The following is a 17,853-nucleotide window of genomic DNA, read 5'->3' on the forward strand; positions in this document are numbered from 1 at the left end:
TCGAATATATGGAAAAAAAATTGAGTAAGTATTAACTTTTTGCTTAACATTTTAAACTTAACAAAAACATGACGAAATAAGTAAAATCTAATACAAATTTTATTTTATCTCATTTTACAAATTATTTTTTGATTTTTTATTTGAAGAGATTTCATATTTTAAAATTTGTTCGTTTCCATTTATATTGGATTTATTTATAATATTATTTATACGGTATAATACTCCGTGAAATGCGAAAGTATAAAGTTAACATTCGTTTGGATTAATGTCCTCTTCAGAAGAATTAAATTTATTTCAAGATTATATAAAAATAAAATTTGAAAATTATTTCAAATTTTTGGACGTGTTATTATTTCAGTAAACATGAACATATAGTTTTATTATTCTATTTTAAAAAATATAATGTCCCTTCATAAGTATGATATGCCTGTATCAATTAAAAAAAATTATATTACTTTAACATTTGCATTGTCATATTATTTCATAAATATATTTTAATTTTTAATTCTTTATTTTTATTTTTTTAATTTTACAATGAACCTAAGTTTTATAACTTTACTCTTAATTTTACGAAGGTACATAATATACTCATATATAATGCATTTTGAGTACATATATCTAACAAGTGCTTTGTGCTTTTATGGTAAATACATCTGGAAAAGTTAAATGATATAAAAGTAACACACATCAATAGAAATTTTTTTAAAAAAAACTTGAATTATTTATGTGTATATATAGCACATAGTTATAATAAAAAATTCTTATGCACATACGTATTATTTAATAAATCCTTTAATCCTTCTTTGAGGTTTTTGAAATGAGTAAATTTTAACATAAACTTCCTAAGGAAAATGAACCCATCATTATGAATTATTAAGATAGAAAGAAAGTCCTTTTCTATTTTTTATTGTGTAAATATCTATGTAATAAACTGTTTGTTTCTTCTATTTATTTATTTATATTATTTTACTTTATTTTGAGTTTAACTTATTTTGTTTTTCCCGTATTTTATATCACTCATTTGAAATAATAAGACAGAAAAAAAAAAAAAAAATATATGAAATAAAATAAGAAAATATAAAATCAATAAATAAACAAATTAAGGAGCAAGTGAGTTAGTAGACAATACTGATGCATGATACTGAGTTAATTTTTCATTTTTGAAGGAATGCTATGGACTAAAATTTCTCCTAATTTAAAAAAGAGGACAATGTGATTCTGCTTTTTTTTTTTTTTTTTATTATTTATGTTATGAAGGATGCTTTTCAAAAAAATGGTCATTAAAGAATTAGAGCAATAAATTAGATAAACACAAAATAAATGATACATGTAGATAAAATTGATATATAAACAGAATAGATGCATAAACAGAATAGATGCATAAACAGAATAGATGCATAAACAGAATAGATGCATAAGCAGAATAGAAGTACAGACAGAATAGATGCATAAATAGAATATTCGCATAAACAGAATATATACATAACCATCATATATAAACGAACAAACTTGTTAGAATAAACAAGGTAGATTAAAAATCTTGTATAAAAAAAAAAAAAATAGTAAGTTATCAAATGAACCCATATAATGAAGAAAGAGTCAAAAAATATATACAACAAACTAGATAATGTAGTATATTCTGTTTTGAGAAGCATAGATCTAGAGTGTAAAAATGTGGGCGAAAAGGTGAATGAGAAGGTGTATGGGAAATTTTTTGAATTGTTTTATAAGGAGAATTACCTAGAGAAGTTAAATTATAATGATCTTATAAAAACACATAAAGATAGGAACACACATAAATACTTATTTTATATGTTTGAGTTTTTACTTAATAAAATTACGTTAACAAGGAATATAAAATATATAGATTTCTTATTTCTTATTCTTAGATACATTACTTATTTGTGGGTTTTCTTATCAGAAGATGATAAACTAGTTTTAATATTTTATTATTACTTTAAACTTAGAGATTTATTATTTAATATAAAATTTATTAGATGTTCCTTTTTTGTGAATATATATAACCTACTGATTTATTTTTATATGAAGAACAAAAAAAAAATAGTTTTTGCAGTAAAACATTTAAGCGAAAAAGAAGCAGGTTATCATATAGATAATGTTATATTAGAATTAAATAAAATAATTATAAATGAAAATATTAATTTTCTAAAATTTTTTGAAAAGGATAATATTTATATTTTTCAAAATAATGCAATACAAGAAATAAAGCAGCAAAATACAAATACATCATCAAACGCAGAAGACACGGTATATAGTTCTGCAAATGCGCCTAATTTATACAATTACATTTGGGTGAGTCACTATGAAGAGGATACAGGATCTTCTCATAAAAGATATAAGGAAGGTTATGACAACTCCCAGTATGATAAAAATGGACAGTATAGCGATAAAGGAAACGCAAAACTCACAAAAGAAAATAATAACAATAATAATAGTAATATGATCAATAATAGTAATAATAATAGCAGTAGTAGTAATGGTAATAATAGTAAATACTTTTCACTAACATTGAAATGTGGAAATTTCAAAAGTGGGAATAATATTAACTCCATCCTAGGTTTAAATGTGTTTTCAATTAGTAGTAGTTACAATATGTTTTTAAACTTTATGAAGGATTTATTTAAAATAGCTTTTTATGATTTTAATATATTTTTTCCATTTCTAAATGCACTGAATATAGAACACTTCTTTGTGTATTTCCATATATTTGAAATTCTTTTTTACCTAGATATCATAGAAAACAAAAATAAATTGGATAATCGGAGGAGGGAAACAAGAATCGTATCAATTGATCAGTGTCCAAAAAACCTGGCATATTTTAATTCACATGAACAGACAGAGGATATAGGAAATAAAATTGATACCTTAAATAATGATTGTATTTTTTTAAATAATAATAAGAATAATAAAAAAATATTGTGGAGTATTATGTTTGATGAATTAAGAAAAATATTTCTTATAGATACTAAAAATTTGAATTACACATTAAAGATTTTAAAATATTCTTTTAGTTTTTTTTTATTTGAAGAAAAATTTACATTAAAAAATAATGTAAGCTCTGAACATTTTATAAATAAAACAGAATATAATTTTTCTTTTATATCCCCAATATATTTAAAGGAGTTGTTAAAATTTAGTAATACGTTTATTAATAATTTAATGAACACTAATAGAACGTTAAGTGATGACGTTGTTTTTAAGTCAATATCCTACATATTTTACCTTTTGTCAAAATTAATTTGCAATGAGAATAACAAATTAGATAAGAAATTTATTTTGCTCAATAATGAGAATAATTTAAGTCTGATTTGTCTTATTACATATATTTTTAAATATTTTAAAAAGGTGTATACTGATAAGAATGCAATTGATGAAATGTTAAAAAAGAAAAAAATGGAAAAAGACAATAATAAAAACAGTGCATGTAAATTAAAATATTCATTTGTGTTACTAGAAAAAGTGTACCAAAAAATTCAAGAGTGTTTATATATTATTTTAACAATAGATGAGTATATTGAAAAGAACACGAAAGAGAATTTAATGAACATAAATAGGAATTTTTCAAACCACATTTCTGATAATTATAAGAACAATTTCTCCTATAGTTATGATATATACATCTGTGTAATTATCAAAATAAACAAAATTAACATGTTCTATTCCAACTTGGAAATTATAAAAATTTTATCCGAAAATGACAAGAGCATATTCAGGAAATATATATATACAATAAATAAGAACAATGAAAATCTTGTCTGCTTCTTTTCTTATTTATTAAATATAGATTATAAAGAAAATGATAATGATCTGATTTTAAAAAAATTCCTCTCAAACTTGAAAGAAAAAAAAAATTATAAAAGCGAAAAATTAATAAAACTAATGAAGCCTTATCATTCCCCGTTGAAGTATATAATTTTAAAAAATGAAATTCGTGAAGATGATGTAAAAAAAACTTCATTAAAAAAAACTACCACAGTCATAAGTTCTTTAGAAAGAGGAAGCAACGATACCCCTTTTTCTGATGTTTTTGAATATAAAAACTTTATTGCTCAAAATAGAAATATATATAAATTAGAAAATTCTTTAGAGGGAAATAAGGAACATCCATGGGAGGAAAGTAATAAAGATGTAAACGATGAAAAAGTAAGCAATGAAGACAGAGGTGATGAACAAGAAAGTGATGAACAAGAAAGTGATGAACAAGATAGTGATGAACAAGAAAGTGATGAGCAAGAAAGTGATGAACAAGAAAGTGATGAACAAGACAAAAGTGAAGAAGACGATAGAGAAAATAGAAACCAACTTCACATTTCTCCAAGGAATATAATTAACGGAAACGTTAAGGAAAATTTCGAGAGCAGAAGCAAAAAATTCAGTAATAGGAAAACAAGAAAAAAAACAGATATGCCTTTATTTGAAAATTCCGTTTTTCGAATAAGTAAGGGAAACCTAAAAAGAATAAATATTGATTTCAAAAATGTGTGTAATAATATTATTTTATCCATAAAAAGATGTATTATAATTTCAGAAAGTGTGATTACCCACTTTACAAATCATGAAGAGTACGAGGTTAATTTTAACATTTATGTATGTAAAAGCTTATTCATTAATTTTTTAAAACTGTGCTTTTTAAATATAAGTCTGTTTTCATATATATGTATTAAATTAAATTATGATGATATTTTAAAAGAAATGTATGAAACGAATTTAATAATACTCTCGTATAACATACTAGACAAATATGTTAGCTTTGTATTAGATCAAGATGTTTCAAAATTAAATAAACATAAGAATATACTTCATTTTTCCACAGAAAAGGTAAAAAAAAAAGAAAAGAAATATAGTAAATCAGCTGGAGCTGGTTCTTCTTGTGTAAATTCTTTTTTACATATTGATGATATATATGAAATTTTAAGACATCAAGATATCAAGAGATCTAACTGTTTTTTTATATCTGGTAAGAATGAATTTATTGAAACATTATACTTAAATACCTTTTTAATTATAATTAATGTTATATCAGTATGGGAAATGTACTTGGAAATACCAACGGAAGTTTTAAACAAAATGAAATACACATTTTTTGAATTATTTTATAACACTACAATTAAAATAATCAAGTTTATTAAAAAGGATAGTGCTTTTTTTTTTTTATTAAATATTTTAAAATTTATTTATATTAAATTTGTTAATCTACCTTTTAATCCTATTAATATACATACCACAATTAAATTATATGACTTTTACGAGTTTTTGATTAATGACAATTATGAGAACTTCCAGAATGAAGAGGAGCAAAATTTTAATAGTGAAAATTTGTACCTAAGTTCAATTAGCCCCTTGAAATTTTTATACAACAATACAACCGATATATATGATAACGGAGAAAGTTTTAGAAAGTTCGATAATAGTAATGTTGAGCATTCGGAACCTAGGAGTGTTGGCCTTTTTAATGACAGCAATGTGTTAAGTATCAATAAGAAAAAAAGGGTGAGCATGGGTGGTTTGCTTCCTGTTTTTTTAAATAATGAAACTGGAAAAAAAAGGAAAACTAATATGGATTATACATCTTATAATGTATTAAGAAATGAACATATTTCAAATTCGACCATTAAGAAAAATAGCGTATTACTGCATAATGATAACTCATTTAGTGATATAAGTAAAACAATAAAATATGACTTATGTGAAGATGTAAATACAACACCAAGACATAACTATGACGATGTAGTACGTACTCCAGCAAAAGAAATTGAGGTATATTCGAAAAATAAAAAGGAGGAAAATTTTCGAAATACATATTTGAGTAATTATTATATACCACATATTGATTTGTTGTTTATTATTATAGACCTAGAGGTTTTTTACTATTTTGAAAAAAAAAAATATAAAAAAATAATAATTACTGTTGAAAATGTGCTTCACTGTATTATGAATAAATGTGATTATAACACAAAAGAATATTTAAGATCATCTATTTCATATATTTATAATTATTATCAACAAGTAAATATGAGAAACAGTAAAATAAATATACAAAGCTGTACTGTAATTAGACATATATTTAATCTGTACATCAAGTCGAAAGTTTTTTATTTAAACAAAAAAATAAAAAAAAAGTTACTACACTATAAAAACTATTACACAAGTGATGATTTATTGAAATCCAATTATCATAAACTTTATAACGGTTTTTTTAATAGCGATAAGTGGAAGTTTTTTTTTTATTATACTAGTTCAAAAAGTATCATGGAGGAGGAAAAAAATAGGAAGAAATGGAAGAAAAAGAAGAAGAAAAGGGTGAGAATTATTGATAATTTATTGGAAATACACATAAACACACTACTCTTTTTAATATTATTTGAGTATTTATCGAAATATGTTACTAAGAATTTTATATTTTTTTTTAGATTTTTATTCTTCATGTTCAATAGTCTATCCATTGATATATTAAGTTTAGTAAATAGCTCAAATCATTTAGAGTTCTTTAATATTTTTCATTTCATATATAGTACTTATAATCCCGATGGTCATGGGGAAATATCGCAAAAATTAAGAAGTGTAATTTTTAAGAGAGGCCATTCATTAAATGAGAAGAATAGCGAATTGTCCCCATATAAATTAAAGGGTTTAGGAGAAAAATCGAAAAATATAAATAAGCAAATCATTATCTTAGATATTGATGAAATGTTAGTCACTTACATCCAGTTGAATTTCATTTTTTGTAGGTCATGTTGTTTTTTTATATTTTTTAAAAATGTGTGTTCACAAAAATATGAAATTATTTTAAAAGAAAATATTACTAACAACTACTTTGAAAAATTTAAGAATAATAGAGATTTTTTTGATTTTTTCGAATTTAAGAACGAGGAGAAACAAGCTGAAAATATTTTTAACATAAAGGAGGAAAATATACAAACAGGAAAAGAAAATCCAGAACATACGAAATGTGTAAATAAAGAAAAATTAGTTGATTCGTTTGTTGAAATTTCGGAGGATGATAAAAGTGATTCTACAAGCAGTTCAAATTTGTCCGAGTCTAGTTTTACATTAATTGAATATACCGATTACTCGAATAATTTAGATTACGTCTTTTTAGAATTTATTATAGAAGAAATTGAAGATATGGATATAGACCATTTTTATAAAAACATTTTAAAGAATTGTTATTATGTGATAAAAGTAGAAATGTTATATCATTACATTTATAATAATGTAGAAACATTAAAGAGGTTTTCCTATTTAAATAATGTGTATTATTTATATAAGTTATATTTCCATATTTTTGTTTGGACGGATAATAAAAATTTTACTAAAGAAAATGAATTAATGGTGACCAAAAGGATGGATGAAAATAACTGTTTAAATGAAAATAAGGATATATTTGATATCTTTAGTCTTAACAACATAATGAAGGAAAAGTTTTGCTCAAAGTACATAAAATTAATGGATCATGAGGGCAATTTTTTTATGGATCTGGATACATGTAGAACGGAAGACCCTATTTCACTTAGAAAAAGTTATGAAGGAAAAAATGACATATGTAATAGCCAAAATAATGAATCTTGGGAAAATAAGAGCAGCAGCAGTGAAAATGCTTATTTTATATGTGATATATATAATTTTAAACTAAAATTTTATCATCCCATAATCACTGAAAAAAATATTTTCAATAAAGGGAGAAAGAAGAATATTTTTAGTAGTTTGTTAATTTTTAATAAAAATTATTTAATGAATTTAAAACAAAAATATATTAAAATGACTAAATATATGCATAAATATATTATAAGTGTTTACTATATAATATTGTACTTTTATTTTGATGAATATGTTATAAAATGTAATAAACTAACATTTTATTATATTCTGTGTACTTTTCAAAAAAAAGTAGACATATTGAATAGTAAATTGTGTAACAGAGTTCCCTCTCATTGTTTTGATATTACACGTACAAATGAAATTATAGAAAAATCACAAAAAGAAAAAAACATTTCTGATAACCCTTCTTTCGAAATATACACAGAAAATCATTTAAGGACGAATATTTTTGTAATTTTTGAAATTTTAAATAGCATATATAATAAGAACCATGGAAACATATTCAGAAATAGCAATTTCGTTGATGAACTTGTTATAAAAATAGATATAAAAATAATTGGCTATTTGAGTGAAATATACAAAATTGCATTTCTATATAAGATGTATAATCACTGTATGCATATTTTGGTATTATGCATAATGTTTTTATCCATATTTTGGAGTGTTTACATATTTAACGAAAAATATGAATGTGATATAAAGAGTAGCGTGAGTGGGGAATTAGAGGAGGGTGATAATAGACAAAAAGAGAATATAAAAGAAAAAGCAAAAGGGTATGAAAAAAACAAGCTAGATGAAAATGTAGAATTTTTTTCACGAAATAGTATTAACATGAAGGAACAAAATAAGAGATGCACATATATCAGAAAAGAAAACAAGGGAGCGAAGAACATAAATAAAAGGGAAGGGAAATATGAATGCACACATAAATACAGGAGAACTTTTATATTAAACAATGTTTACAATAAAATAGTATCAAATATGAGTGAAAATAATATTAAAGAGATATACAACGATTTGCATAATTATATGCAAACACTGATAATTTGTATATCTTTATTTTACTTAACTTTTCTGTGTACTGAAAAAGTACATAAGGATATACATAATATTCTGTTTTTAAATTGCGCTAATAAGCTCTATCTGTACTATATTGATTTTTTTGAATATATTAAAAAGTTTTGTGAAGAATATTGCACAGATAAATTATACTTATCTACTTTTTTCTTCGATAATTTTCACTTAGACTTAATCAATTTGAAATTTCAAGCACATTCTAAAGCAAGAATATATAAAAAAGAACTCCAAAAAAAAAGAAAAAACTACACTCCAGCCACAGACAGTAACATAGTGACAAATCAAATGACTTCTATGTGTAAAAGTACCAGCGATATTATGCGTTGCTGTAAAGATGGTACTTTTTCAGAAAGTGCTAAATTTGTTCGAAAAATTATTCACACTAATAATAATAATTATAATTGTTATACCCCGATCTCAACATGTGCAGCGTATGTTGATAATCAGAAGGATGAAGGAAATAACATACTTTTGGAAGAGCGAATTGATATAAAATTTTCCTATTTATTTTATTACGAAGAAAAGGCATTAAAAGAATGCATCAAGAACTTAAGTGTAATAGAGAAAAAATTTGAGAGTAATTATAAACATTTTTTTAAAAATAACATTTGCTTATATTTTAACATTATAAAATATTTATATAAGAAGAAAACGAAATATTTGGGTCTTTTACTATTTGCCAATTCTTATATAATTTCCATTGTAACACTTATCAAATTTACAGTGGTGAAATATTTTACATATTATAATGTGTCTTCCGATTTTTTTTCGCTTAAATTTGAACATCCACTGTATGAATTCGATATGGATATGATAACCAAAGTAAAAAAAACAAATGATGAAAAGGAAAATTTTGAAATAAACAATAAAGCTATTCTTATGAATTTAGAAAATCTATTTTGTAACATGTTTTTAAACAAAGATATTTTTTATTATATAAAGTTTATTAATATGTATTACAAAAAAATTTCTAAAATTTTATATAAAGTTAATAATTTTTTGCTTAGCTATTATTATTTAAAAAAGAACATTATATTTATATGTGATTTAATACACTTTCCTGAAATTATACATAATTATTCTCTCCTGGCAAATATTATTTTAACTAGCGGAAAAGAGAGAATTGAATTATTAACTCAGGAAGAAATGTTTTTTGAAAAGTTGAATAATGATTTAGACATTTATGAAAAGAAAAATGGGGACGAAAGAGTTGAATGCAAAAATGATAATGCAGACACAACAGTGATAAAAAATATTAACGATTTTAAAACTTACGAGGAGGAAGACTTTTTAAATATTGATTATGTGAAAACGCCTCTTAATACTTATTTAACGAAAAGGCATATTTATGAATATAAAAATTTGCTCACTCGGTTCTTTAGTTACTTAAACTTTTTAATAAGAAATCCAGACGCCATGACCATCTTGCCTACTAAATATGTAAAGGAAATTTTTTACATTTATTCGTTAATTATTTTTAAGAAAAAGCAAGCACACCATTTTTACAATAGCGGTAAGGGACAAAAAAAGTCCAAAGAAGAAACAGACCTATGTGAGAATAAAAATGATAATAATAATAATCATAATCATAATATTAATCATAATAATAATAACAATAATAATAATAATAATAATAATAATAATAATAATAATAATAATAATAATAATAATAATAATAATAATAATAATAATAATAATAATAATAATAATAATAATAATAATAATAATAATAATAATAATGTGAGTAAAACGAAGGAATGTAAAAATGATAACATTGTCTGTATTAAAAAAACAGCGATATCAGGGGAAGAATTCAAAGAGACGATTTCCCTGGAAAGTTCTATATCTCTAAACAACAATAAGGAAGAAAATAATCAAAGATGTAGCAGTGAAATAAATGATTTTGAAAATGAGTCTCTGAGATGTTTCAACAGCTGTAATAAGAAAAAAGAAAAAACATTTTTTAATTTTTTTCTGGAAAAGTTATTTCTCATAAATAATGTAGACACAGACATGTTTAATATTTCATTAGATGATGAACAAGATATTACAAGTATTATAAAATCATATGTGATGAGTGATATTAAGAGCCTTAATGTTATTAATTTTCAAAATGAGTATTACAACTTTAATAACTTTATCCGATTTGGAGAAAGTGCAAATAATGATGATGATGATGATAAATGTGTGCAAAATATAAGCAGAATGAAAAGTAATAGTAAAATTGAGGACCAAACGAATGAATTAAAAAATAGGAGGAGCATATTGAACTTACACGCATGTGCTTTTAAAGTTAATGATATTTCAGTTTTAAACTATTTATATTTAAATTATGATTTTGAGAAAAATATAATTTACACAGAAAATTATATTAACAATAGATTATTTAAGTATAACTGCAAAAGAATGAATTCTTATTTTATCAGAGTAGTGTTATATTATATTAATTTAGTATTCCTAAAAATAAAAAATATTTTTTGTGATGACTGCATATATACAATAAAAAAACAGCAATTTCTGAACTCCTCAGCTAATGACTGCTCTCGCAACATTTTTTTTATCCTATTTTTAAAACTTTTTTATTTTTTTAATTTTTCTAAACAAATCGTAAGTGAAATATGCATTAATTATTTTCCTGGTAATAAAGATTATCGAACATATTTATATATGTTATCAAAAAATAAGCAAAAAGAGAATAACAATAAAACGATTGTTCCATCTAATCACGACGGAAACACAAATAGAAGTCTAAATACGTACTACCAAAAAAATAACAATGCCAAGAATTATAATAATGGTACAACTACTAATTTAGACAAAATTATATTTCTCCATTTTGCAGAAATTTTCTTATATCCCACAAAAAATTGTAGTTATTTTGAAGTTCTAACTGTGTGTTACGAATTCCTAACAAATATGAAAGATGCCAAAAACAAAGTTAACAGAAAAAAACACAAAGAGAAATTATATGGTTTTTTAATAAGTATTATGGTAGGGAAGCAAAGTAGAAATATCGAAAACAATGATATTAGCAGTAGTGGCAACAGTGTTAATAGCAGCAGTATCAGCAGTAACAGTAATAATAATATTGGAGATGGAACTGTTTATTACTTCCAGACTGTTTTAATATACTTGTCTCTATTACTATATAATACTTGCAAAAAATCTTTTACCCACGAAATGAGAAAAGTGGCTCAATTTTTTTTAGATTTTATATTTTTTTTTATTGAGAATATAAAAAATAATTTAATTATATTGCAAATAATAGAATCTTATTTGAATGATGTGCACAGTGAGAATGAAAATAATGTAAACACGGACAACCGTTGTGATAATGGTAAAGAAATAAAGTATTTCTACTTGTTAAAATTTTATTTTAGAAAATTGCTATCTTTACTCTATTTGTATACAGACGAATTAATATTTTACACAATTAAGAATAACATTGATCAAGAAATAAGTCAAAAGAAGTATTACAGGAAAAATGTTAATAGAAATTTAAATATTGGAATTATATGTAATTATGAGTATATCAGTCATATGAACTTAAGCGAATTTTGTTTTTATTGGGATTATGCAATAGTATCAATGAGTCATGATAAAAGTGACTTGTATATTTCAAGGTGTTATAAAAATTTTCTATTAGTGTTAATTCAGATAATTAAAAATATTCAAGAAAATAATGGATCAGGAAATGGTAAACACCTTTTGGATGAAGCCAGTAGTAGTAAAAGTAAAGAAGAATCATTTTTCTCAAATGGTGAAGAGAAGATAAGCTCGTTAAATAATGATGAACAAAAATATAACTATTTCTATGAACAAATAGGTAATTTTTTTGATATCTTGAATAACCAACAAGAAGATCAACAAATAGTTGATCCTAATGACAATACATATTTCATTGAGGATAACAATTTAATGGTTTCTTCGAATAATAATTTATATCATTCCATTAAAGATATACAAGAATATTTAAAAGCAAATCCTTACGATGAATTCCACACGCGTTCTGATAACAACAAATATAACAAATATGGAAGTATGTTTCATAATAATTCAACACTTAAAGAAAAGGAAGGATATGAATATGAACATGATAATGGTTGTATAGTGGATGGAACATCTAACTACGAAAAGTGTGGAGAAAAGAAAAAGGAGAATAAAACCATACATGATAACATCGAAAATGAAAAGAGCAAAAAGACAAAAAAAAAATTATATAATATTTCAGGAGAAAATATCTTTTTTACCTTCGATGTAAATAATGTGTTTTCTGTTTATAATATACATAACACTCCCAATAGTGTTAACATATCCAATGTATCAAATGTACTGAATGATAAAATAGAAAAAAACGAAGAATATACTCGAAGCAATTTGAAGGTACTGTACTTTTTTTCATGTTTATACAAAAATGCATGTAAATGTATCAATAAAAAAAGGTTTGAATATTTCCATGTGGATAAAATACATTTAAATATAGAAAAATTTTCTTTTAAAGAAAAATGGAATTATATAAAAAAACTAGAGAAAATTTTAAAACAGTATCAACATATGATAAAAATAATGTGTGAAATATTACATAAGTCAAAAAATGTTGATCGCAGTAAAAGTAATTTAAAAATTTTCATAGATTTATGGTGGAATAATAGATACACATTAGAACAGCATTTAAAAATACTAAATCTGGATATATCTAATCTTTTAGGATTTTCTATACATAAATTAATATCTGTCCCTCTAATTTCTTTAAATGTGAGCAGAAAATTTTTACTTCATCCGACTACTAATTGTGTGGAAGAGGAAAAAACGAGAAAACATTTACTAAATGAAGAAAATAGTCCAATTGATAGCAACTGTATCTATAATACTATATCACTTGTTAATAATCAAAAGGATTATTTAAAAACAAATTTCGACATATTTGTTGTTCTTTATTATTATTCAAATATGTTAAACATAATTTCATGGATTAATAAATGGAGGAATTTTTTTCTCCATTTGAAATATTGGGACGAAATAAATTTTATAAATGTTCTCATAACTTTAACAGTTTTTTCAATAGTTATGAAAAATTGCAATGTTCAGATTACGCACGTTAAGAAAAAATACTTAGCAAGTAATCCTATATTAAAGAAGGATAACAGCAGTAAAAAAAGCAATAGCGAAGAAATGGATAAGTTAAATGACCACAATAGCGAAAAAAGGAAAACTCAAAGAAATTCGATACATATTAACAAGACGGTGGTAACTTCCTATTTGCCCTTTATTAATAAAGATATTGAGACTATATTAACGTTAGATAAAAAACTCCAAAAGAGAAAAAGTACAAATGATGCTTATTTTGAAAATGCAAATGCAAATATTAATATAAATGAGGGTGCAACATGGAAGGAAAATATTACACTCGATGTCTCAAAAAATTTAAGATCTAATATAAGTCAGGATAGACAAAAAAAAAATCGCAATAGTAACTGCAATTATAGTTATAATTATAATGAAATAGAGGAATTCAAAAATGCCGGCGGAGAATCAAGTATTGACAAAAGTTACAGAATTATTGTACCAAAGGCGAAAGAAAAACAAAGATATTCGTACTACACAACAAATAATAGAGGTAATGATAAGAATAGTAATGGAAATAGCAGTGAAAATAAATATAATGTGAAGAGGAGTAGAAGAAAAACTATTAATATAATTAATGACAACCCAGACAATTTTGTAGATGAAGATTATAATAAAAGTTCTGTTTATGAAGAAACCAGAAGGAAAGACGAGAAGAAGATAAACTCAACTGTTTATGAATATTTAAGCTCAATGAAGGATGAATGTTTCGAGAATTCAGAAAAAAAATATGAAAATAAATTGAGAAAAAACAGAAAAAAAGCCACAGTAGAAGGAACATTAATTTTGAATGATCTAAAGAAAGAAAGAGTAAAAAAAATGGATGAAGATAAAGATGGTGAGAAAATATATAAAGAAAATAATTATTTGAAATATTTGGACCTAAGGAAGAAATGTGATAGAGGATCATTAAAATGTTCTTTCTTAAAATTAAGGATGTATTTATATAATATATTAATAGATATTTTTGAAAATAATGAAGTTCTTCCGGAGGATATATTTAACATTTTTAACAATATTACGCATTCATTCGCTACTGATATTTTAAAGTGTAACTTATTAGAGGATGACTTAGATAAAGAAAGATATATATATGTAAGAAATGTAGAGCAGCATAGAACAAGAAAAAATCCTATTATTATATACCTACATAGTAATTTAAATAGACTTCCCTTTGAAAATCTTGAACCTCTAAAGGATTCATACATCGTGCGAGGTGTGCACAAAATTGTAACAGCCTATTTATATGAAAGACTATTAAGAAAAATAAAAAATGAGGAAGCACAAAAGGATAGAGAGATTTTTTCAAAAATGGGTGAACAGGTAAAAGAGGAGGAAACGGAAGAAGAAGAAGAAGAAGAAGAAGAAGAAGAAGACGAAGAAGAAGAAGAAGAAGAAGAAGAAGAAGAGGTAGAAAAGGAAGAAGTAAAAGAAGAACATGTTAGTGATGATTACGATAACGAAAGTGATAATATGCTTCAGAACGAATATATAAAAAATGAATATTCAGAAAAATGGAAAATAGATATGTGTAAAAATAAAGAGCAGAATATATATACTTCTAATAAAAACAGTGTGTATAACCCCTTGGAACTAAAAGATAAAAAAAACAAAAATACAGATGTTGTAATTGATTCAATTGAATATAGGAGTCATGTTCCGCCAAAGGAAAATTTAAAAGATAATAATATATGTTTTTCTAAAAAAAATAAAAATATGTTTTATGAAATTTTTAGTAACAGTACAAATAATATTTCAAAAAACGATAGTACCAAGAATTGCCATCTTTATAACAATTCGGAAAAATCAAAAACTTCTGACGTGAATTACGAGAAATGTAAATTAATTTACTCCATAGATAATTGTAATACAAAAGAGAGAGAAACAAGAAAGACGCTTTATTTTGATGAACGAGAAAAATCTGGGGAATCCAGGTATGTACGTGTTAAGGATTTAGAATGTAAAAAAGAGGCACTGGTAAAAGGTAGGTACAGCTTAATAAATACAATTGAAGAAAAGAAGCAAATGAAAGAAGATCATGTTGAAATTGCAAAGACGGTTAAAAGTGAAATACAAATTAAAGATGTGAGACAAACACATGAAAAGGAAAAACGTAGGAAATACCGAAGGAAAAGTGTTCGCATTGAACACTCTTTTCTAAACCCTTTTAACAGAAGTAATTATAATAATAACAATCATAAAAATGAACGTTATAGTAATAATGATAAAAAAAATTGCAACGTTTTGCTCTTCAATGAATATGACCTCGGTGTACAAGATAAAATATACAAAAAAAATGAAAAAAAAGGCGTGTATAATACATTGACGGTAAGAGATAAACATAAGTGGGGGACCCACACAACTATAAGGAGATCATGTGTTAAAGATAAGGATGTGCCATCTTATTCGTCTTCCTCACCTTCTCCTTCTTCCGCCTCATCAAATTCCTCAGTTGAACTAGTTCAGAAAGAAGAAGAATTGAGAAGAATATTTATGAATGCTAGAAAGTCAATGAATATTCACAACATTATGAGCATTTGTGGAAAGGATGAATTCAGTTTTTTTAATTCCAAAAAAAAAAGAAAAAAAAGTGTAAGTGAGTCTGAAGCTCACATTGATGAAGAAAAAATGTTTCTAAGTTCTATAGTGGAACCATGTAAAAAAGAAAGGAAAAGAAGAAGCTATTCAGCTGACCCTGAGCACCTTTCTAAATTGTCAAAAATTAAATACATAAAATATATTCCATATTATATTAAAAGTTCAAGGCTCATAGATCCAAGAAAGAGTAAAATATTTTTTGTAATTAACCCCAATGGGGATTTAAAAAGAACAGAAGATGCAACTTATCCATTTATATATTTTAAAAATAAAGAAAAGTATAAGTACAAAAATTGGAATGGATATTTTGGTAAAGTCCCATGTGAAATGGCTTTATTAAAACATTTATGCAACGATGATTTGTATTTATATTGTGGTCATCAAGGGGGAGAACAATATATAAAAAAGGAAATAATTCAAAATGCTTTTCTAAGATGTAATTATGAATTTGTAGAAGAGAAAAGAGACGGAAAAAAGCACAATTCAAATAAAAAGGGAAATATTCGTAGTGTTTCAAAGCATAAAAAAGGGAAAGAGAAAAATAGGAGTCTTTTATTATTAGAAAATAAGAATAAAAAAAGAAGAAGAAGAAGATACTCATGCGTAATTGATTCAAATAAATGTATTATGGATAAAAGGATGAAGAGAAAAACTGTGGGAGATTTAATTGGTGTATATGATAGAAGTAATGTGAGTACTAGTAACGATACTAGTATATATACACACAATGAAACAGATGAAGACTCTCCTTTATCCGATAATAATAATTATGGCATAAACTGTTGTGTTTTCTTAATTGGATGTAGTTCAGGTTTAGTTTCTTCGCATGGTTTTGACTTAGACGTTTGGGGTACACCATATGATTATATAGTAGGTGGTTGTATTTTTATTTTTGGTAACTTATGGAATGTAACAGATGGAGAAGTAGATGGGTTTACACAAAACTTTTTTTGGAAATGGACCCAACCAAATTCTTCATCGTTATTTTATTCGTGCAGTAATTATTATAACAATGTTCAAATGAAGAACGTTTTAAAAATTAGTTTTAGTTTTTTTACAAAATTATTAAAGGAATGTTGCAGTGTGCAGGATAATGAAGATGTACAAAATGAAGTGTCTGATAATAAGAACATACTAATCGATGTTGGTGATAATTTTGTTACCCTAGATTTGCATACGTACACATATTTAAAACAGAACAACTTTTTTTATAAATATTTTCAACAATTTTACAACTGTAAAATAATTTTAAATAAAAATCTTTTTAATATAAATCAAAATAGAAAATATATATGGTTAAGTATGACGGAAGCTTTAGCAGAAGCTAAACAATTTTGCCGTCTTCCAAATACAACAGGCTCAGCTGTTGTTATTTACGGTTTACCTGTGTAAGTTAAAGGAAAAAAGGAAATTTTAATATACTTAGGTTCATTT

General features: G+C 24.5%; 1 protein-coding gene across 1 annotated transcript; it reads left to right on the top strand.

Moving 5' to 3' along the window:
* Window positions 1-1,587: 1,587 nt before the first annotated feature.
* Window positions 1,588-17,811, top strand: MKS88_005527 (uncharacterized protein; the record flags this gene model as incomplete). Its single annotated transcript, XM_067218798.1, has 2 exons — window positions 1,588-9,274; window positions 9,422-17,811. 2 exons carry the CDS (start codon window positions 1,588-1,590, stop codon window positions 17,809-17,811), a joined length of 16,077 nt encoding a protein of 5,358 aa, XP_067070737.1.
* Window positions 17,812-17,853: the final 42 nt, after the last annotated feature.

The sequence above is a fragment of the Plasmodium brasilianum genome, chromosome 14, assembly GCF_023973825.1.
Source record: "Plasmodium brasilianum strain Bolivian I chromosome 14, whole genome shotgun sequence".
Lineage (NCBI taxonomy): Eukaryota > Apicomplexa > Aconoidasida > Haemosporida > Plasmodiidae > Plasmodium > Plasmodium brasilianum.